This window comes from Drosophila takahashii, chromosome 3L, assembly GCF_030179915.1.
Source record: "Drosophila takahashii strain IR98-3 E-12201 chromosome 3L, DtakHiC1v2, whole genome shotgun sequence".
In the NCBI taxonomy this organism is placed as follows: domain Eukaryota; kingdom Metazoa; phylum Arthropoda; class Insecta; order Diptera; family Drosophilidae; genus Drosophila; species Drosophila takahashii.
In genome coordinates, this window is record NC_091680.1 from 5,840,890 (window position 1) to 5,864,071 (window position 23,182).

Genomic DNA, 23,182 nt, shown 5'->3' on the forward strand with positions numbered 1-23,182 from the left:
TGAATTGTCACAATAAAGTGTAACTAAGTTGTTTTTAAAAAAAATTTAAAAAGTGTTAATGTAAGAGTGTAGAGAATGTTGTCTCAAAATATTGAAAATAAAAACTCTGTAAAAATAACAACACTTTTTGAATACATCATAATTTTTTGGAAATCCTTTGTTTACGGAAATAAAAATATTGGAATCAATCTCTCCATTTAAAACATCAAAAAATGTAAATAAACAATAATGTGGGCTAATGATTTATGAAATAATCAGAAATTATGTTATACAAAATTCCCTAAAATAAATATTTACCGATTTCCTTTGGAGTACAGATGATTTTCAGCTGGCAGCACTGGCAGCGCGCTGCTGATCGGCGATCGTTAACTGGACTTTCGGTTTCGGCTGTGCATTTTCAGTTCGTCTCGGGACTTCTAAGCGATCGGTTTGGAATGTGTTAGCTCCGCCGCGCCAGCTGGAAATTTGTATCTGAAAGATCGCTGCCAGTTCGTTCGTTTTTTCGTTTCGTTCGTTTTTGGCATACGGAAGCGGCTAACAGAATCCGGAAAATCACAAGAGGCACAATATTCAGCCGTAAAAAATATATTTTAAAAGCATATAATTTATTGCACAAATTAAAAGCCAAATGCCGCGTATCTGCTTAATGTCAGCGCGAAAACTCAATTGAATTTATTGATTGTGATTGCAAATTTGACATAATTGTGTTTTGATTTATTTGTGTAAATCTCGAAAAGAATCTTCAAAATAAGTAATTAAAATCTCTCGTTGTTTTTCGCCGCATTGAACTCGCGGGTCAGTTGAAATTTGTTCGCTGTGTGTAAGTCGCATGCAAATATTGTTAATTAATTGCAATTATTTATGAATTGAATGTGTGTCAAGCGACATTTGTGCGACATTTCCTAGTGCATTAATCTTGCTCAAAATAGCCGCATAACCGATCCTGTCTAGGAGTCTCACATGTCACTTATGGACGTAATTTGCATTTCATGGTGCGGCTAACTAAGTTGTCTGTTGGCGAAGTGTCTTTCATTTTTATGTGCCTTAACTGCTAAACAATGCCATAAATGGATTAGGAATTAATTATCGTGTGAACTTCAGGCAAATGTCTTTATTATATTCTTGTTAATAATTCTAAGTGGATTTCAATGTACACTGGGGCTTATAAGATTTTTAACTGATAACATTATAATATGTTCTTTTTCACCATCTTTCTTCTAATAAAGTTTTTGAAAAAATTATACTTTTTTTTAGCTTTGCTTAGATAACGATTTATTAATTATATTTTACTTGAAAAGTGTTTTTTAGAATAATTTTATTACTTTACAAAATTTTATATTCTAAAACAATCAGTACAACAAATTTTAAAATAATTAAAGTATTAGAATATTTTAAAAGTACTTTTAGTTGACTTTATAACTTTACATAACTATAAAAAACCAACCGAAAGTGATTTGCTTTTATTATCATTATTGTATTTTCAATTACAACTTTTTTTCATGGATATCTGTTAAGCCTATCTAACTTATTTTAATTTTAATTTAAATGAATTCTTACCATTCATAAAATATACACTGTGGTGCCCATTTTTATGTCAACGCCATTAGGTGAATATGCAAATTCAATGACGTTATCGCCATCAAAAATTTGTTTAAATAATGTGACAAAAGCGGAAAATGCACCAATTTGAATAATTTTATTAATACTTTCCATTGTTTAGACCAGCTTGGGAAATAATTATACAAGGTCTAAAAATTAGTTTCGTTTTTTTTTTTGTTTTTGTTTCCTAGCTAGTGCGTTCTGCATTTTGACACATATCGTTCGGCAGGTGAGCAATCAAAATTGTGTAGTTTGGGGCACGATCCATACAAACGCGATCGTGCCTTCCTGCATATCATAATCTCTATACAAATATTATTATGGAAAATGGGAAAAGGGGGGAGGGAAGTTTGTTGGTGGCGCATGTCCATGGGTTTTCTTGTTTTTCCTTCGCTTTGCTAATTAACCAAAGTCATTTGCATAAATTACGCAGCTAACGGTAACTGGGTTTATGTCTTTTGGTCTGGCTTAGTCCCCCACCAACAGCAACAACAAGAAAAACAAAGAAACTCGGGTCACCATGAACTATGGGGATTTATATGTGGGGAGGCAATGGGTCTACGGGGCATGAGTGGGCGTGGCCTCCGCCCCTTGCAGCTGCAAAGCAATTAGCAAAAGACTGGACATGCCAGCAAATTGAGCTCTGCTGTTGAAGTTTTTCCTTGCGCCTTTTTTGGGCCGCTGCAATTGTTATTGAAATGAGTTTTCGCATTTGAATTTGAACTTGCTGGCTTTTGGTGCAGTGAAGAAAAAATAATATGTGATTTATTTCCCAATCAAAATAATCTTTTGGAATCGGAAAATATTTTTATTTTAAAATATTTACTTACAAGTCTTGGAAAATTATATGGTTAAATTCTTTATTTTTAATAAGTAAAAGCTGTTATTAGGCAATTGAGAAAATGTTCAAAAAAATTAATTAAATTAATTAAAGACAGAGAATATATTTTCAATTGATCCGTTTCAAAATATTTTTTTCTGTGTGTCGAATAAAAGGTTGGGGAGTCATAGGACTTTTGAGATGTCAAACTGTCGATGTTGAACATATTGCATAGTTTTCGCTTTTCATCTCAGACTTTTGTTAGGGAAGAAACGCAGCCACAAAGGCCAACAACATTCCTTTAATTGGACTGAAAGTAAAGTGTAAACAAAATCGCGATCGAACCCCTGATCACCTCACCCCATCCAACATTCCCAGTTTGTTGATCTTGTTAAAAAATAAAAACATTCAGAAAGAAAAAGGAGGGGGAGGAAACGTCAAAAGTAAACGAGATACAAACTCCGGGCAAATGTGTAATGATTTTGCATATTAAAGACAGCGACACAATATCAACAGATGAAACACAAAACAGCATGTGAAATAGATACCAAACACACTATTAAACATATTTAGCTGGTCGTGATTTTACTATCCACCCATCAGTGGGCTGTCTTAGCTGTCGTGGGAAAAAGGAAGGAAAAACGAAGACGAGCGAATGAAGTCAACCAGAACAATAAACAAAGCGGAGGCACGAATGAATGAATGTAGCAAATATTTGGCAATCTGTCAGATAAGATCTATTCGATAATTCCCTCCGACACTTTGGGTTATTGAACCCGTACACATAAAAAAAATACTTGCATTTTGAATTCAAGCATTCCTATTACATATTTAAGTTAAATAAAATTTAACTGCCCGATTTCATTTGATAATATTTAAATCAAGGGGGATAATATTAGTCTTAAAGATAGTCATGTTTACTTAAAATATTTTACGTCATTAAATAAAAAGAATTTCATATTAAATTATTAAATTGAATAGTTTTATATTTAAAATTAGTCAAAACCTAAATGGATGAAACAAATTAATTGAATATGAAATATTTAACTTTACTAAGTTTTTTTATCAGTGTAGAGCAGCGTGAAAATTACAGCCAACAGTGGGTGGCTATTCCTTCGGGTTTTCCCCCCATCTTCATTTTCTCACACATTATTTTCCCGGGTGCGATCGTACGTCTAGTGCAGTTCTTCGCCAAGATCTAAGGCTTTTTGCGGCCCATCGCGGCTGTCCAGATAATGTTAATAAAAGCAGCGCTGAAAAGCGTTTGCAACAGCAACAAATTGGAAATATCGAATACAAAAAAAAATCGAAGAGTTACCAAACAATTTCTCGTTGTTCGGGAATCTCCTCGGCAGGCGGCGTTAAGCTCTTAGTTTATCTCTTTATAAGAACTTGAGGAGTGGCCCCGATTACACAAAACATAAATAAAAACGCATGCTAAAGTGGCAGCTGTTTGGAATTGCACAAAAAAAAAAATAAGAAATGTTTAAAAAAAAAAGAGGATGAGAAGCTGAGGCATTTAATTAACATTTAAATGGCTGGCCGTCGGAAGAGTTGTTAATTTAAATTACATTCTCGAAAGCACGCTGCCCAAATAACATCGAAAGATGATCAATTTACACGCCATTGAACACGAGTAAACAGATGCGAGAACCGAAGAATATCCAAAAAATAACGTTCAAATTTCCATAATGCCTGCGTTAATTAAGTAATTGGTGCAGTTTTTAGTCATTATTAATTTGGAAATGCAAAAAAAAATGTTTTGGTAATGCGAAATGGGGTCTATCTTCCGAGTTGCCATCATGTTCTTCCTCCAACAACTATTCCCAATGACAACCGAAAACATGTCAAATGAAAATGAGACATAAGCAATGTTTTTAGGGGGCTTGTTGAGTCATCTCAAAATAGGATGAATTCGATAAGGTGGATATTTTTATGACTTTTACTATTGTTAGGAAATGACTAGCAATAACAAAATTTCTTAAAGTTGAATTTTAAATATATTTGCAATATGACTAATTTATTTATTTATTAATTAAATCAATAAGGTGGAATTGTGGTTATTTAAAGTGTAATTTTAATTATGATTTTATTATGACCAATTTTTTTATTGAAAAATATTAATTTACCCAAGCAGTTGGAATTTGTATTATTGTTGTTTTTATATTTATTTATTTTTATTTCAAATAGGTTTTTTATATATATATATTTTATATTTTATATATTTTTGGAACAAATTAATTTCGTATTTTCTATCTAAACTGAAATATAACATTTTTATATATTTATACATTTTAAATAAATTTAAAAATGAGTAAATATTTCTATCTGGATTACTGTAAGATTATCTTTTAAAATAAAACAAATTATATTTATTTATATGTTTGTCCTAGCTTTTTCTAATGGATTACTTTGCTGAAAACTGAATCACAGTTTGAAGAGCTTAAGATAAGATTACCTCATATCTAGACCTCACCGTATATCCCCACATCTTCCTAAATTTCCTGATCTATGTGTGTCTACACGCATCTCTGGTGATTCATTGGCCATAGCTCATGTCTGGGTCAGCTCACAGTAGCAAATACAACAGATACAGATATATATAGTTTCAGCTATGGCTACTCCCACCGAATCCGTGTCTTGTCAGGGTGACAGAAATAAAGTTGACACTTTCCCCGTCGAGAAGGCGGAATGCCCTAGAAGTATTTAGCCCGTGATTTATGTGCTGGGAAAACAAATCAATAACATTTAACACACACACTAATTTCGAGACTGAGAAACGTGAAAAATTTATGGCGTCTTTGCATAAATTCCAGCTAAACTGCAACCGCGACCCGAAATTCGATTTATTTATTTTTTATAATTCCTGAAGGCAATGCCAGCTATTAATTAGAGATATATCAAAATTCAGCCGCCGATCGGTTGTGGGCTGGCTTTATGAGTATAAATCTATGGATCCATCTACTCTCCACCTTTTCGGGTTCAGACGAATGCCGCGAGATTTGATTTATCTGCGGACTGACCGTTTTTGGCAATCCAGCAAGGTCAAGGCGGGTTGTCAACGCGGCTTAGATTTCAACGGAATCAAGTTGTTTTCCTCCCTCCTCTGGGATTTCTTCATCTGTTTATTTTTGTTGGATTTTATTGTTTGTCTGCAGTCTCGATTAAGTTTTGTGGCGGCGCCCGAAAAACCTTTTTACCATTTTTATTTTCTGCCTTTTTGCATTTCTCGGAACTTTTGCAGAGTTATGACAACTGGTTTGGGGGTTTGGTTTGCTCTGACATTTGGCAGTCATTTGAGTGGCAGTCCAGAGCCCAAGGGGTTCCAGGGTTTCACTTACTAAGCGGCTTAAAACCACACCTGATTGAAACTTTTTTTTTAAATGCATCTGGAAAAAGGGTCAGGCTTGCCACATTTCCCTTACTTTCTTGCTTACAATTTCTCAATTTAAAACTTAGGCTGAAGTTTTTTAATTAGCACAGCACATGTTTAATAACGACTTTCATTTGAACTCATCAAAAGTTCTTCGTAGTTCAATTGTATGTTGCAGGCACTGCGAGAAATTTCGTTATAATGAGAGGTAATCATAAAATGTGCATAAATTTCATTGTATACTTAAAATTATATATATTTTACAATAAAAGACTGAATTTTTAAAAACGATTTGACAAAAAATTGGAAGCTTTGAAAACACATTTTAAATATGTTAAGTATTGTTAAATATTCATTTAAATTTAAGCACATTTTTAATTTTTATAATTAACAATTTATTCTGATTTTTATTTTTATTAAATATCCAAGCAACCTATAAATCGAGTATTTTTAAAAACAATTTCTTTACATAGTTTTGAAAAGTGTATAATTTTTTCGAAATTAAAAAACAAGAACGGACATATGTTAGATCCACTTTAATGAGCAGGGCGTTTGGAATCATAAATCCAAGTGGAGGCAATGAATATTAATAAGCTCACTGAGCAATTGCAATAATGGATTTTTTATGGTTTTTTGGCTGGTGGTGCGGATATTGTGGGTGGTGTTGTTGTGGGGCACACTTGGGTGCATTCCATTGACAAATGAGTTGCCACTGCTGGAAATTGCTTCACGCAGTGCGTGAAATTTTGAAAAATGCCCCTTTTGAACAAAGCCAAAATTGATGCACTTTTCGCTTCCGGCTTCGGTTCACTCCACTTTGCTTCACGTTTTGGCATCTCCTGCCGGTTAACTGTTAACGCGTTTACTTTTCTTTTTGTTTAACGTGTGATTTATCAGCCAAAAAAGAAAAACAAAAAAAAAACTGAGAATAATAATCACAGTCACCGTCATCATCGTCGGCTCTGTTCAACAAATTGCCTTTGTCTCTGGGCTAAAAACAATATCGAAGCGTACTTGGAAGTGTGGACCACTCGACCATGAAAACCGTTGGCCCCATCAAGAACTGGGTTCGAAAAAGTATATTACTTCCTTAAAAATGATTTTTTTTATGGGTTTGAAGACTGAAAAATAGGTAATTTATGCACTCATTTTGTTAAAAAAAGTTGGACAAGGCTAAACTCAATTTTCTTAAATGGGTTAAGATTATGTTTAAAACTAGGGAAATACTTTTGGGTGTATTTTTAAAGTATAAAATTTCCTGGTGCGAAAGGAATATATATAATTTTTTAAAATTTTTTTTAGAATTTTTCCTGGGACAATCACTAGATTTATGATAAAATAAATATTATATAATGTTTGTAGAACTCACCTTCCTTAATAAATTGTTTGTATTGTTATGATTTGTAGTGAATAAACATTCTATTTTATACTGTTTTCTCTAAAAACTACATAATTTATTTTAATATCCGTTTAACATTTTAATGAGCTCCATAAAGATCAACAAAAACGCAGTTCTATCTGCAGAATTTTCCTTCACATTCGTGATGATTCTGTGGCCTGGTCTTTAGAGTAGAGTCTAGAGTCTAGTTAATACATTTATGCTACCTTTCAATTACCCGATGATGGACAGACAGACAGGTCGGCGCTCCGTCGGACAAAGGAATCGGTAATGAGGACCGATGGATCCGTCTTGTTGCTTACATTAAGTTAAAGCGAGGCGTGCAAAATGCCTAGGAATTTGAATGAGAACGAAAGTGAATGTAATTGAACGCATGGATGGGAGCAAGGGGTTTTCGCAACGAAGAAACAAGTTCAGCACTTAATAAAGTCACGCTTATTTTCTTTTTTTACTTACAGTTCCATCAAGAGTGAATTGAGATAGCGGTATATCAACATCATCCTTCAGAATGCCAGAAGTGATTTACTCGAGTTTTTTCCTGCTGTTCTGCTGCACAATCCTGCTGCTGGGAACGGCGGTATCAGGTGTTCAGAATGCTGGTTTCAATAGCACTAGCAATCCTCAAAATCGAACCCACCGAGGACATAATCATCATCACAGCCATCGGACGCGTCATCAGGGGACAATCCATTTGCCAACCCATCAGAGGCAGCAGCGAAGATTACAATCGTTGAATCAAGCGAAATCCGATGTGGAACTTCTTCCAGGAGTCACCATGCAGGAGGTCACCAGATTGCGTAGGATACAACCCCACAATCCCTATAACAAAGTGCAGACACGACGGCTACACCAAACGCGACCTTCGACCTCCGAATGGGATTACAATACTTATAATATACTGACCAATACATTTGGACCTCCGCCACCGCCGATGCCTTCGTCACCGCGTTACGGAAAGGGCGAGGATAACACTCAGGATGTGGAGTTTGTTGGGGTGAGAGAAAGGGGACGTGGTTACTCCTTTGTGCCATCCGTTGCTACAGTTACCACAGCACCACCCCCGAATCTCAATAGGAGATCGGCGAGTCCCGGTTTTGGAAGCAGTTTGGGCACCATTCCACCATTAATTCCCGCCAGAAGGGGCTACAGCTATACGACCACTACAGCTTCTCCTTCGGTGAACTCCATTACCACCGAGAATCCCTTCGAGACGAACCTCATTGGAAGGGGTTATCCCTCGGATCCCAAGGAAATGGAAAGGTAAGGGATTTTATTAGTAACTGATTTACATTTATGGGAAAATATACATATAAGAATATAAAGAATCTCATTTTCCAAATTATTGAGGTTAGATAGATCAAATTTTAAGTAGATATTTTATTGAATTTATTTAATTCAACTGTTAATTTGATATACATTTAATTTCCTGATTTTTGCTTCTCAGCTGAGAACATATTTGCCTTGATTTCAAGAGCATTTGTTCTTAAAAAAGTGAGAAGAAAATAATATATATATTTTTTTCAAAAATCAATCAGATTTTCTTTTGATTTATTTGATTATATAACCTGTAAGCTTTGTTGAAACACAACTAATTTAACAAAAGAAATAAAAGGACTAAAGATAATCAATTTCTCATTTAAATGAACCAATTAAACGGCACCTAAGCCCGCTGCTAAATCCAATCGATGATAACCTTGCCATGGTTCATTGAGCCCCAAAGAAGAGTAATGATTTTGGGTCCCACCCCTTGGGATAGATGAAGACGGGATCTTTTGGGCGGGGCGTGTCCGATTGCATTTATCAGGGGCTCAGTTCGTCGGTTCAAGGTTGATGCAGCCATAAATATATGACCGAAAAGCCAAAAGCCAACTTACCTTTGGCCCAAGATCTCCGGCTTATCGCATCGCACATAAATTATTTAAATATTATGACATGACTGTGGTGTGTTCGTTTCGATTTTCAATGTCAGCAGCTGCGCTTCGTGGCTAATTCGAGCCCAGTTAAGACCAGTTACTGGCTGGAAATTAGCCCCAAGGCCAAGTGGTTTTGATTTTTCCAACCAGCCACTTCAATTGTCGTGTGTCAATTGCAGCGAATCAATGAGCAATCGAAACAATTGCAATTGCAGCTCCTTAAGTGTAACAAGCAGATCTTCAGTTAGATATGGCTTGTCTTCGCCCTCTTTTGATTTTTTTGCCTTATTTTTTCCACCGATCTGGCCAAGATTGTGGTGGCATTGACTCGAATAAGGCAGTCCAGTCGGCGCTGCTGTCGTTGTCTTTAAGGTAATGAACTTTAACGAGTTTTCAATTGCCAGTCGACGATGTTTTCTAATTGGAATTAATGCGACTCTACTTAAGGGCACCCTGGGCACTGGTCACATTCCAAGCTGCAATCCGACGCCTTAGCATCTGCCAGGCGGGAATACGCCGCGTATGCGCAATCTGAGAGCTTACAGCTAGTTCGCTGGTGTTTCTGGTGTTGCAGTTGCAAATTATGACACTTTTTGATTTATGCGGCAACTGCCAAAATCACGCCACAAGGCAAACACACAGGCTGCCTCATCAGTCACAGCACAGTGGCAAAAAAAAATGCAAGAGCAAACATTTCAAGACACTTTGAATAAATAAAAATGTCAAACTAGATATTTATCAACAAAATTATTAATTTGACTACAGGCAATTATAAATGTAAGTCAATAATTTGGCACTGAAAAATATTTTTGGATCCCAAAACAAAAAGACTTATTGTTCATTTATTTTAAAACCTTTCTTAAAAATGTATTTAAAAATAATATAAACATTTTACGCATTTTTTAACACTGCCTAAAACTATTATAATTATTATACTTTTTAAAAAAAAATTCCTTAAATGTAAAATATATTTTGAAAATACCAGAAATATTTAAGACATTTTTTGACTGCTTTTAAATTAAAATGCAAAATAATAAAAAATGTGTTGTAGGCAAACCACACTTTTAAACAAAGGTTTGTAAATTTTTAAAAATATCTGGGCATGTAAAATACTTTCTCTCTTAAATTTAATTTATTCCTATCAATTAACCTTGTCATTTCTCTCAGTGCATGGGATTGTGCAAATCTTCTATTTCTGGCATCATTTCCACTGTGATTGCCTCAATACGTAGGCGCTGCTGCTGCTGCTTTTGCCTTGCCCATTTGTTTTTCTATTTATTTAAGCTCTGCACGTGCAACGCCAAGATACTTTAACTGCAACTGCAAGTGGCAAGTTGCAACACAGAGCATATGGAAATGAGTTTTCGTATGGATTGCCTTCGCTCGAAGATATTCACACGCCGACATCAGCACATAAATCCCCCTCCTGGCCGCCACCGATCGAACCTGGTTAATGGTTAATGGCCAGTGCAACGTTTCAATTGCGGTTACAGACTCCGTGTTAATCAGCGTCATACGCGGCGATTTGCGGATAAAAGTGAACTTAAGCCGTTTTCCGCTCCTTTGGCTATGAAAACACTGGGAAAAATCATCTTTATAACATCTTACATTTTTATAAGATTTTTAAAGATGAACATTTTTAATTTATAAAATTTTTTTGGTAGTATTTGAAATGACAGAATTTCCACTGCAATATAGTTTTAAATATTCTTTTTTAAATACTTTAAAATATATTAAAAAATCTCAATAACTTTAAAAACACTCATTAAAATGTCTAAAAAAGCATTTTCTTTTTTCTTTCGACTTTAAAAAAATATTTTTGTCTACTTTTGGACACCTTTAGTAGTAATTTCCAAATAAATCTTTTTAAAATTGAAATGAAAGATTTGATAAACTTACAACGTTAGTATTTTTTCTGTGTACAGTGCCTCGTGTGGCAAAGGAAATTAAGTTTTTAATTATCTCCTTCGTGTTGTAACTCCATATGCAAAAGCCAAAACATTTGAATCAACCGAAAATTTGCTGTATGTTTGGTCCACTGTTTTGGCTTCTGTTTGATAAATTCAATTGATGTCTGCACTGTGCATGTTTTGGCCAATTTGTTGTTGCCGCCGTGGCAGTTGCAGTTGCATGTGTCTGACACTTGATTGATGTCTGTGTTTTTTTATGTTTTTTTCTTTTGCCGTTGGGGCAGCCGCTCGTATTGATTGACTTTTGATTTGACTTCGCAGTTGCACCATCGATCGCGAGTGATCTGATCTGAAACGCGAGCCAATGAATTAATTATAGATTCCTGACTTTATATGCGTTGAAGGTGTTGATTCAGGGAGGAGTACACAAGCTTCAGTGGGCGTGCCTCGGTTAAATGCCACTTGCAACTCGACTGGGGCTGCAAGTACCTCTACCTACCTATCTTGTAGATATCTCCAATAGCCTAGCTTTAAAATCGAAAACAAAGCAGGGCCTTGACTTCAATCGGCCGCAGCAATAAAAGCCAAAAGCAACAATTGGCAAATGCACAATCAAATGAGACAAGAGCCAGCGCCGAGTTATGTGCACTCTAAGCAGCGAGGTGACCCCAGACAAAGTTACAGACTGTACTTAAAGAAAATATAGGGCATATTTTAATAAATTTTCAACTTACTTTCGAAAATGGAAAGTTAAAAAATAATTTCTAATTTTTCTATTTGGTATACTTTAAAATTTTATTAATATTTTTTTTAATTTCCAAAAGTAGTTTTTTTTTGTAATTTAATAAATAATTATATACAAAGTTGTATTTATTGATAATTAATTTATTTTTCAAGTTTCCACCTCTGCTTAATTTTAATTTGGCTTTAGAGCTTCCTTGAAATAATTTTCAAAGTCTTTAGGTTAAATACATATTTTTTTAAGTGTGTGACTTAAGCCAAGGCTCAATAGCAGCTGGATGCGAAGTCAGGGCTCGAGTTCGCCGCCCGCAAATTGCTTGTCAACAATCGACTTTGGCTCCGAAACCCACGAAACTCCAGGTCTGCGATAATTATGGACACAAGGGGGAAAACCAGGGGGCGAGTGACGAATGATTTGATATGCTAGGCTTGGAAAAACAGCACTTAGAATGCGGCTGGGCCTGTGAAAATTCGTTAACATTTTGCACCGTGAAGTATTGTGCTCAATGGCTACGCCTACGCGTGCCCAGAAAAAAATCTTGAAGACTCCGAGACTCTGGAGATGGAGCTTGAGTTTGAGCTGGAGTTATAAGCTCTCTGGTCTTATCTGAAGCCCAAGTCATGCCATCGGGCCAGGGAACCTTGGCCCAGGCAGAAGCTCGTTTAATGAGTTTTTCTTGGGATTTATAAAGTCAGGGGGAGGGAAACTCGGCTTACTCCCACTCTGGCCAACAACAAAAACTCTGTACACGTGCTCATCAAAAATCAGCGGCGAACACGACTTGATACGACATCAATTGAACAAATTGCTTGACAAATGCAAATCGCTGATTTGCCATCTCAATATTCGTTTTAATTAAGATGGATTTCTGCGGCAAGTTTATGAGCCCTTATGGAAACTCTGCTTAACGAGAGGTTTATGTTTATAGCTGCCTGCACAAAATGGTGACCCCGATTTGCCCATTAGTCACGGTCAGTGTCACTGTAAATGGATCAGGCTGGGACTTTTAGGGGTTTTTGTCTCTCTGGAATTGTCAATCGTTTTTTTAGGTCAAAGGTCTGACAAAAATATTTGTTACACTTTCCCTCAAGAGTGACATGTAAGGTATTTTCTTTGGATATCACTTTACCAGTTGAGTTATTTACTCACGACATGGAGACCCATTCAAATGAACCCCGAAATAACTAATGATTGAGTCAGTTGGGTAGAAAATTTATTTTGTATACGCCTTAAAAAAAACAACAAATATTAATTTAAAAACGATTTTTTTTACATTATTAATGAAGCTCATTTAAAATATTGGGTAGAAAATATATTTTGTTTATATTTTTACATCCTAAAAAATAATTTAGTTTTAATTCACACTTAAATGAATTTGTACTTCCTTTTTATGAAGCTCAATAAAAATATTGAATAAATAGAAAAATATTCTGAAATTGCATGCAAGAGTAAAGAAAACAATTGGTCAATAATAACTTAATTTACGATCTATAGTTTCCTCGTTTCCTGGAAGCAATTCAAAAAATATCTTTCAAACCTCAGGCTTTTTACCATAAACCATAAAGAAAATGTATTAAATGCAATATGCAAATCACATATCATGGTCTAAATTTACGCCTATTGTCTGCAGCTCTGTCCGCGCCATGCAATTAGTGAGTTTTTCATATAAACATGAGTAAGTCACTGTAGACAGTGGACACTGGTCAGATGGACAGACAGTGCTTTTGTCTTGCAGCCAGTACAAAATACAAAAGACAACAAAACTCCAAGCGCCACACACGAGCACGAACCCAAAAGTCAGGCCAAAAACATGACGCACAAAATTCCAGCCATACATCCACTACACTTAAAGAATATTCTGCAGATTAGCTTAGTCAAACTCTGTAATTGACTCATAAGAAAAATAACTTTCAATATTATAGTTTCGGGGAAATTTTTTTAATATTTTATTATTTCAATTCGGCTTGATGAAGTTCCTAGAATATTTTTTACTAATTGTTTGAGCAAGTGAAATATGAAATCATCTCTTCTGATTGACTCATCAATCATCGTCAGTCCAAACTCATTTAATTGAAATCACAATGCTAACAAACCAAGCTCAGAAAATACCATATTTCTTAATTTACAGGAAAGTGATTTGGTTTGACATTGATTTTAAAAAATTTAAAAAAATACAATTTAATATATTTATATATATTTTTAAATACTTTTATAATAAGTAAGTAGTAGTAAAATTAGTCTGATGTGCACTTTCTCATGGTTTTTCCCCGAGTGTAGCAGATAAGCATGCTAACCTGGCCAGGAAAGCGAACGAGGTACGCCATTTGGCTTACTTAATTATGTTGCAATTGGATACCAAGCGGTGCAACATACAACCTGGGATTGGGATTGGGGAACTGGGACTGGGATTGGGTTCGGAACTGGAGTGGATAGATAGGATAGGATCGCTGCACTTGCTCGACATTTTTCAGCGTGGGCTGGGTAGATTCATAGGAAAATATATCTTCATCTGGGGCATTTCGGCAGCAGCTTCTTTGAATTTACACACTCCAAACACTCCAGGCTTTCGAAAATCTGTTACGTTGCGCGATTCGGATCTCAATTTCAGCATTAACATTAAGAGTATCATGGGTATATCATCATACAAACAAATAACAAAGGTAGCCGAGAATGGGCTATGTTAATTTGATGAAAATTTGTGTGCGTTTGCCGTTCGGTTGCGCTTTTGTTGGCAGTTCAACGGAAAGACCGAAAAGCCGACGACGAAGAGGTGGAAATATGTACAGCAAAACAAGGTGAAGAAATAAAGGAAAAAAATGGAAATCGTGCACGCCTCTTGCATTTCTCTGGCGTTTTCTTCGAGTCTTCTTAGGTTTTTTTTTTGGAGAAGGGCAGAGGCTGCAGCGCACGTTGCCCACTAATCGGATTTTCGGCCACGGCTCGACACGGCTGTTGTTTAAACAAGTTTGGGGCATTAATCATGATTTACACACCGACACACACACTCAATCACATTCACACTTGGGATGCAGAGGCTGCTGCAGGGCCCCAGAAAAAAAGGGCACCGAATTAGTAGGGGATTTCAACTACAAAAAAAAGAAACAAGAAGATAAAATTGGGAGGGACCCATTGACAGGCCCCAGAGATCGCTTATCGCGCGATTATGTTGTACGGAAAACTCGAGGGGCCGGGCGGCCACTGAACCCCACTTCCTTGGGGGCTTGTACTCCCTGGTTCCTATGTATATAATCAGCTCAGATTACCACAAAATAGTGCTCCATCTTCATCGCAAAAAAAAAGGAATAGAAAAAGAAAAACCCATTTTCATCTCCACTGCAACTGCAAATTGGTACGCCGTCTGACACTTGCGGCAATTTTCTTTTCACTTTTCGCAACAAATTCTTTCTGCGTCTTTTATTGCATAATCTGGCCAAGAGAGCAAGACAAATTTACAGCCAAATTAGAACTGGCTGGCCGCGGTTAGCCGTGACTGGCGATTTTTGCCACGAATTTATAGAGTAGGAGTTGAAAGCGTATTCACTTTGGCAAAGAAGTGGTTGCAGAAAAAAATTTAGAAAATTATATTATTATTATACTTTTTTCACTTAATTTGCCAACCAAAAAATGGGACCAGTTTTGTTTACATTTTATATTGTTTAAGTAATTGACAAAAAAATTAATTGATAACAAAAAATTTGAGAAACAGCAATTCTAATTTTTTAAAAATAAAATATATTTTTAAAATAATTAAAACTACTATTATTAAAAAAAAAAACAAAAAAAAAACATTAAAATTAAAATTGAAAAGTTTAGAAAATACAAATATTCCGTAATAGTTCCATAATAATAAATCTTTTTATGAAAAGAAAAGAAAAAATTATTAAAATAAAAAAAATCCCGTAACATATTTTAAGAAATATGATTAATTAATTTCAAATAAATTCCAATATCTGATAGAAATTCCAAATATTGAAATACATCATCTGTTGATAGAAAACCTTAAAACAAAGAAAGAAAGGAATTTTGTCTAGCCCTAGCCAACATATGGTGTCTATGGCTAACAAATGATGGCCATATATTATCCCGATCTGGAAAAGTCCAATCTGATTTGTTGCTGACAAGTACTTCAAAGCAATGAAGAAATTCCAGCAGTGTTGTTTGCCTTTTTGGATGATGAGGAAGTAGCATTCTCGTTCTTCCCAGGAGAATTGTCTTTCGTCCGCCTGCCGGGGAATCCCCTGCTCCTCCAGCCTGGGTATTCGTCCAGTCGCATATTGGATTTCCACTTCAGTCGCCGCGCTGAGTGCTGTAATAATTCTCTTCGGAAAGAAACAGAAAAGAACAAAACCGAAAGCGGTTGCTGCTCATTTTAGTTGCACTTGCCAGCCAGTGGACATGACTGAAATATTATTAGAAAAGAAATGGCGAGGCAGTGCGTCGTTTCTGCGACTTTGTGGCATCTTCCTTGGGATTGGAGACTGGGGATTGGGAGCCGTAGCCGTGGTCACATGGGCGTTGCATTTTACGCTAAGTAAGAATCCAAATAAAGCTGGGGCAGCTGGACCAGGAAGCACTGAGTCTAAAAATGTTCCCCTCTTCGAAGAGGCTTCTTTCTTCGCGGCTGTCGTTGTCGTGGTTGTTCCTCCTGTTCTGTACTCTGTTCTCTGCTGTTCTGTTTCTCTTGTCGTTGTTGTCGTCTTGGTCGTGTTACAAAATGAACTGAGAAAAAAAATAAATTCTGATTTAGTCCTGGTACTTTAACCAAAAATTTTACAAAGTAGGTAAGTGAAAATCTCCTGGGAAAATTTTGCTTTTGTTTTTGAAAACTCATTTTTCTGTAATTATTATAACAGCAACTTCTTTAAAATTTAATTTAAATGTTTTTTTGATATTTAGTTTTTACTAATTTGTACTAAACTTTATATGTAGAAATATAACTTTGGAAACTTACTTTAATTTTCTTTAATTTATTATCCTCATAAACATCATAAAAATTAAATAATACATTTGACTGTTATAAAAATATTTTGAACGTTTTATTTTCTTGAATATCTAATTACTTATGTAAATAAATTAGTCATCAAATCTATATCTTAACATTTAATTATTTTTTTACCAAAAATTATTTTTACAAGATTTTTTCCCAGTTCAGCAAAATGCAGAATGGAGTAGTGGGTGAGTGCATCCTGCTCGCCTAATGATGCAGTGCAGCTCGCTTTGTTCTGGAATTGTGCATTTGCCTTTGCTGGCCGGCCAATTTAAATTCTAATTCCATGTAGCAAATCAGATTAGCTGCCCAGTTGGCGGACCCCCGAACACAAATGGCCCAAACAGTTAGCCAAAGTTACCTCCGCACTTGAACTGGGTTTGTTGCTGTTTTTCTGAGCCAAGTTTAACTTTGGTCTTGGCCTGGCCCAAAAGCGTTTTCACTCCTCCAATGCAGACGTGGCCGTAAAATTTGATTTTACGACCGTGGCAACAATATTTTTATGCTTTTATAAATTTATTTCACATTTTCATTTGGAAACCAGATACGCAGAGTCTCTAGACTTGCACTTTTCCCCAGTATATATCGCCAGTATATCTCCAGTATATCTCGGCTGTTTACAGCCGTTAAGTGTCGCCAAGTTTTTGTGGCTTAGGTTTTTTAGTATTCGCCTTAACTGTTTTTTAAATGCATTCACGTTGCAGTTGTAAAGATTGACAAAATGCAAACTGGTTTCCGAAATGACCCAATCTCGAAAGAGCTTAATAAAAATGATTTAAATCGGGTTTACGTTTATTGAAAGACATCTAACTGGGTTTTCATTTCGTCTAAAGCCCATTTTATCTGCCTAATTTGTTCAGGCATAAAAGAGCAAAGGAAACAAAGGAAATTTTCGGCTTCACAATTTTAATAAATTACAATTCCCATCAAAAAGGTTTAATAAGATTGCCAAGGTCTTGCTTATTTCGAATACAATGAATGAGGAATAAAACTATGTATTTTAATTAAAAAGTAAACTTAAGTGAAGGGAATAATATTTTGATGCCTTGTTAATATTTATCAATTTACGGGGTTTTCGGCCAAGGATAAAAGTTCATGAAGAGCAGAAGCTGAAATTAATTTAAATAAAAAAATGGAATCCAAAAAGGTATAAAAACCGTCCCTTTCTGGTTTGATAAATTGTTTCCTTATTTTTTTATTGATTCTACAACCCCTTTCCTTTTAATTTTTACCCAGACTTGGAGAAATGACTCATCTTGAGCGGCCAGATTTTTTAGGAACTTCGAGCTCTATCCATTTATTAGCCCTGCGACCATCTACACACTCCATTAAGCCCACACACACCCGCTCGGGGTCACCTTTTTGGCCTGCAGCCATCGATGGCTCATTAATTTCTGCGTGGCGACCAATGAAAATAAATCGTAAATCAATAAACCGCATAAGAAACTTTGGCCCGTGTTTCGATTCACATACCCCCCACTCCAACATCCAGCCGCATTTTTTACTGTCTTTTTTAAGTGCATCTTTTTCGGTCTCGGGATCCTCTGAAGTGACCAATATATATATCTTCTTGTAAAATTTAACAGTTTTTTCAATTTTTTGATTAATTGGCCCGCTTGCATTTTATTTCCCTTGGCTGCTGCTGCTCTTCGTCTGATAAAAGACAATTTTGATTGATGTTTTTATAATTTTATGGATCTGCCATATAGGGGAAACCCTTGGACATAACTGAGATTTTTAACTTCTTCTGAAGCCGAAGGAGAATAAATACACTAAGGTCTTCTAGCCACAGGTGTTCGGGCTTTCGGCAATTAAAAATTCAAATTTAATTTTGGCCTAAACGTTTCTAAACAAAGCAATAAAGCCATTCACGAGCACACACATGCATGCGATTACACTTTGTCTGGCGCTGTCTGGCGCAGCGGGATATATACAATGCGCCGGTGGGCGAAGGGGGCGGGGCAGATCGGCCTGGGGTCGGGGTGCATCGTCTGCATATGCACTGGGAACATTTTTTTCGATATTTGAAGGAATTTTTTTATATTAATTAAGTGATATATAGCAATTAAATTTTTATAGAAAGTTTTACATATATTTTGGTAAATTTTGTGTATTTAAATTTTTAAATTTTAATAGAAAGTTACATCATTTTTTGAGATTTCTTATCAGATCACAAAAGATCACCTAGAAACATTGATCTATGAGAAATGCTAAAATAACTAGTTGAAAACTTTTTTAATAACCATAACTAATTAAAATTTGTAATAATCGTGTAGAAATATTTTTCAATATTTTTCTGTGTGCATTGAACCCACTTTGAGATTTATGCAGCCAGCGGATTGGAGATGGAAATGGGAATGAGCATTTCATGTTGCACTTTGTTGGCACAGTTTCTTCTTCTCGAAGCGAAGACTTCCGCATTTTGTTGGCTCGTTCTTGTTATTGTTTTCAATGGAAATTGGGAGGCTGTATCTTTAGTCGATTCCGAATCCGTTGCCGTTTGTTTGGCGCCCTTTAACGCTGAGAATGCTGGGGCATAAATAACGTGAGAATTATGGTACAAGGGAAGCCAGTTACAGCAAACAGAAAACAACGGAAAAGAACAGGGCATAAATATGCATGTGCGGCAATAAAGAAATTGGTAAATGTCCCGCTTGCAGGACCAACTTGTGTTTGCAGGCCAACTGTGTGCCACTTTCCGCTTTTAAATTGCGGATATTTTGGCCAAAAAGGCCAACCGATCGCAGCAGTCAGTCGTCACTCAGTGGCCACGTCACGCGTTCGCAATTGTTTTTTGGCCCGCATTGCCAATTACGACACCATCAGCAAACCAGCAACCAGCAACAGTAACTGCAACAGCAGCAACATCAAGCGGACAGCAGCAACATCAACAGCAGCAGCAACACCAAACAACAGCGTTTATTCGCAGCCTCTCAGCCTGCCAATTTATGGATGCACCTCGCTTTTGGGCCAGTTTGCCTCTTTTTTTGGCAACCGAAAATCAAAAACCGCTTATTATCATCGCTTTTTATGTTTGACTGCTTGGGGCCAAAGGTCTTAGGAGCATTGCTTGGGTTTCGCGGATTTGGGTTGGGTTTGAGAAGCACAGGGGCATATATCTGCATTTATATGGGGACAGAGAACATAAACTAGTGTGAAGTTGGGTGTGTTTGGTATAAGGTTTATACTATAAACGAAAATGGGTGTGTGATAAGTGAATCTGCGTTATATGCGTTTAAAGTGATTAAAGCTATAAACTTAGGGATCAGGTGGAATTTTTTAAAGACTGGAAAAAGAATCCTCTTAAAAAGCAATAAATTATAACAATAAATAGAAACTATCTTAATTTTTTGGTATACAGATTCTGAAAACTTATAGACCCTTTATTCTTGATTTTCATTAAATAAACAGAAACAACATTTTTATATAATATTTTAAAATAACAAATTTAAAGACATTTGGAAATTATAAGAAATAAATAATTAAAAAAAATAATCTTAACAAGTAAACTTAAAAACTTAACTTAAACTTAATGGCCTCTTAAGGTTCCAAAATTTTAAAAAATGCTCAATAAATTGTAAGGGAATAATAGACACTCTTAAGTTTTTGAAATGTAAAATTCAAAAATTAAATAAAATTCATTTTTATTTCCTAACTCTTAACATTTTATCATGTAGCACAAGTAAACTAATACAGAATATCCATGCGATATTCCTGTCAACGGTTTGACAAGCACTCCAATTGGGTTTGACAGTCACTGAACTGTCGGTTGCGTGAATTGGAGCACTTGGTTCAGTGCCAGTTGCCAAGCTGCCAGTCTCCTCCGAATGCTCCTCCGAAAATGCGGGCAAACAAATGACATGGCTGCAAGTCATCGGTGGGGTTGAAAGCGTGTCGTGTTTGTCATCGCAGATACGCAAACACGCTCATATCGGTCCAAGTCCAAAACCGACTTCAAATCCAATCGAATGGCATTTCCAGACACAAGACACATGTGACAATTGCCCAGATCCCACTCCCAAATACAAAAAACAACCTGTTGGTCGCTTCGGTCGTTATGACAGTAATTGGCCGAAGTCGTCTGGAAAAGTCAGTTTCACTTTTGCCGATGATGAGCCGCTGATTTGGGTCAGCCCCTCCGCTCGAATTTAATCCACAATTCACACCTCGCTCTGGTTTTCCTTGTTTTTTTTTCAGGCGTCACATTTGCATGCAACAGCGAACGGTGACGATGCCCGTGAAGCGGACGGAGGTCTACAGCCGACCCACCTGGAAGCACGTGGCCACGCCCTGCCAGCCGCCCACCTTCGCCGGCCAGAAGTGCACCAGGGTCCAGGTTGTCCACGAGCAGGCCTACCGGGATGTCATCGACCACAAGACCGCCCAGCAGATGACCTACGACTGCTGCTCGGGATGGAGCCGGGAGAATCCACGGGCGGATTCGTGCATGAAACGTGAGTTTTAAATTAAAAAATATTTAAATAAAAATGAATATAAAATAAAAAAATATATTAAATTATTATAAAAAAATATCTTTGCTTGATACTAAAAATACACTGGAAAAAGAAAAATTATTGTTAAAAAACAATGTAGTTCGAATATTTCGGTAATTGATTTCCTGCTATAAGCTTGTTATAAACTTCCTATAAAATATTATAAACTATTTAAGGAGCAACATTTCTAAAATGACAAATTTTTAGACAGTCTTTTAAAATAAGTCTTTACAAGTCTCCATAAGCTCTCGAAATCCTAAAATTCTGTACACAATTTATAGCAGCATTACGTATACGACTAGTTAAACAACACCTAGAAAAGAACAACCTAGAAAAGCAAATCAATCCATTTTTATATTTTATATTAAATGGAGAAGTATTTATTTGTTTTGTGTCAATTTAATTTTAAACACGCTATAATAATTATATTTTTAAATTAATTATAAAAAAATAATTTTATTTTGAATTTCTAATTAAAATCTTCAAAAATCATTTACAGCTGTTTGCTCCTCGCGCTGCCAGAACGGCGGTAATTGTACGGCTCCCAACACCTGTAGTTGTCCATCGGGCTTCACAGGACGTCATTGCGAGCAGGATGTGGATGAGTGCCAGACGGAGAAGCCCTGCGATCAGCAGTGCTTTAATACTCAGGGATCTTACCTCTGCCGCTGCCGCCAGGGATTCGTCCTGCAGGCGGATCAGCAGAGCTGCAAGAAAGTATCCACGAATGCAGACGACGCCTTCGAGGCTCGCGATCTGGAGAACGACATAGACGACACGGATGCAGAGGTGGTCACGCGGCTCCAGAAGATCGAGAAGTCGTTGGCCAACGAGCGAGTCCACACCAACGAGCTGCAAAAGTCGCTCCAGGCCACCTACAGTGTGGTGGACACCTTAAAGAGCCGGCTGAGCACGCTGGTAAGAATTTTTCAAGGGATTTAGTTTTAATTTAATAAAAAGATTTTTTTATAATATTTTTTACGAAGAAACTAAATATTGTATGAAAAAATTTGTTTGTCATAACGATTTTTTTGAACATAAAAAAAGGTTTAATTTTTTTTAAACATTCTTTCCTAATAAATACATTTTTTATTTTTTAAAAACTAAAGTTTTATTGAGCGTTCCAAACGTAGATTGATATTACAATTAATTTTGAACAAAATTGTTGTCTGTTTCACTTCTAAACTTTTACTAATTAAAGTCAAATTTGTTTCTACCCAGGAAAAGCAGGCTCAGGATGTGAGTCGACTGCAGACGAATCTCTATAAGACGGAGTCGCGGACCAACAAGCTGGAGGGGATGCTGAACCTACTGCTAAAGTGCCGGAATGGCCCCAACGCCAACTGCCCCTAAAAACAGAACTGCATTTCCCCCTTCCCTACGCTACTTATTATTAAATGTTAGTTAACTTAATTGACCACTCTGTTCACATGTAGCTGCTCCTGCTTGTAAGCCATTCCCGAATGCGAGTCGAGTGCCTCTGTAGTCTCTAGAATCTCAGCCCTCGAATCCGAGGGGCTGTGCGTATTAGTACTTAAGCGAACGTGTCATAAATGTATCGAGATCTGAAGTTATAGCCTTAAGCGCACCACCGCACTCTGCACCACCCAAAGCGGATTTGGATTTTGGGTGGTGCACCGATAAATTTCTGCATGTATCTGTATATAATTTTAATGTATATGAGAAATCACTGCACGAATAAATGCATTTTCTAATTTGAATGGTTTACCTTTAATGGGGCGCTATTATGAGTGAATCTACGATGGGGATTTTACGAAAAAATAAAGGAAATATGATATTCAAAAACAACAAATTTGTTTCGAACCCTTCCACAACGAAATCCTGGATATTTTAATTTAGAAAATTTAGAAAACTTTAAAAACAATACTGAAATGAGTTCTGAAAAATAAATCAGTGTCAGTGGCTGTAGGCAAGTTTAAAGAGAT

At 36.3% G+C, this 23,182-nt stretch overlaps 1 protein-coding gene across 2 annotated transcripts; it reads left to right on the top strand.

Moving 5' to 3' along the window:
- Positions 1 to 412: 412 nt before the first annotated feature.
- slow (slowdown) lies at positions 413 to 22,957 on the top strand. Of its 2 annotated transcripts, none has more exons than XM_017158826.3 (5): positions 413 to 820; positions 7,650 to 8,451; positions 20,941 to 21,197; positions 21,736 to 22,154; positions 22,458 to 22,957. In XM_017158826.3, the coding sequence occupies exons 2-5, from the start codon at positions 7,700 to 7,702 to the stop codon at positions 22,587 to 22,589; spliced, it is 1,560 nt and encodes a 519-aa protein (XP_017014315.2). In that variant the 5' UTR covers positions 413 to 820; positions 7,650 to 7,699; the 3' UTR covers positions 22,590 to 22,957. The 2 variants fall into 2 exon arrangements, with proteins under 2 accessions (XP_017014315.2, XP_017014316.2); XM_017158827.3 differs by having other exon boundaries at positions 413 to 795.
- Positions 22,958 to 23,182: the final 225 nt, after the last annotated feature.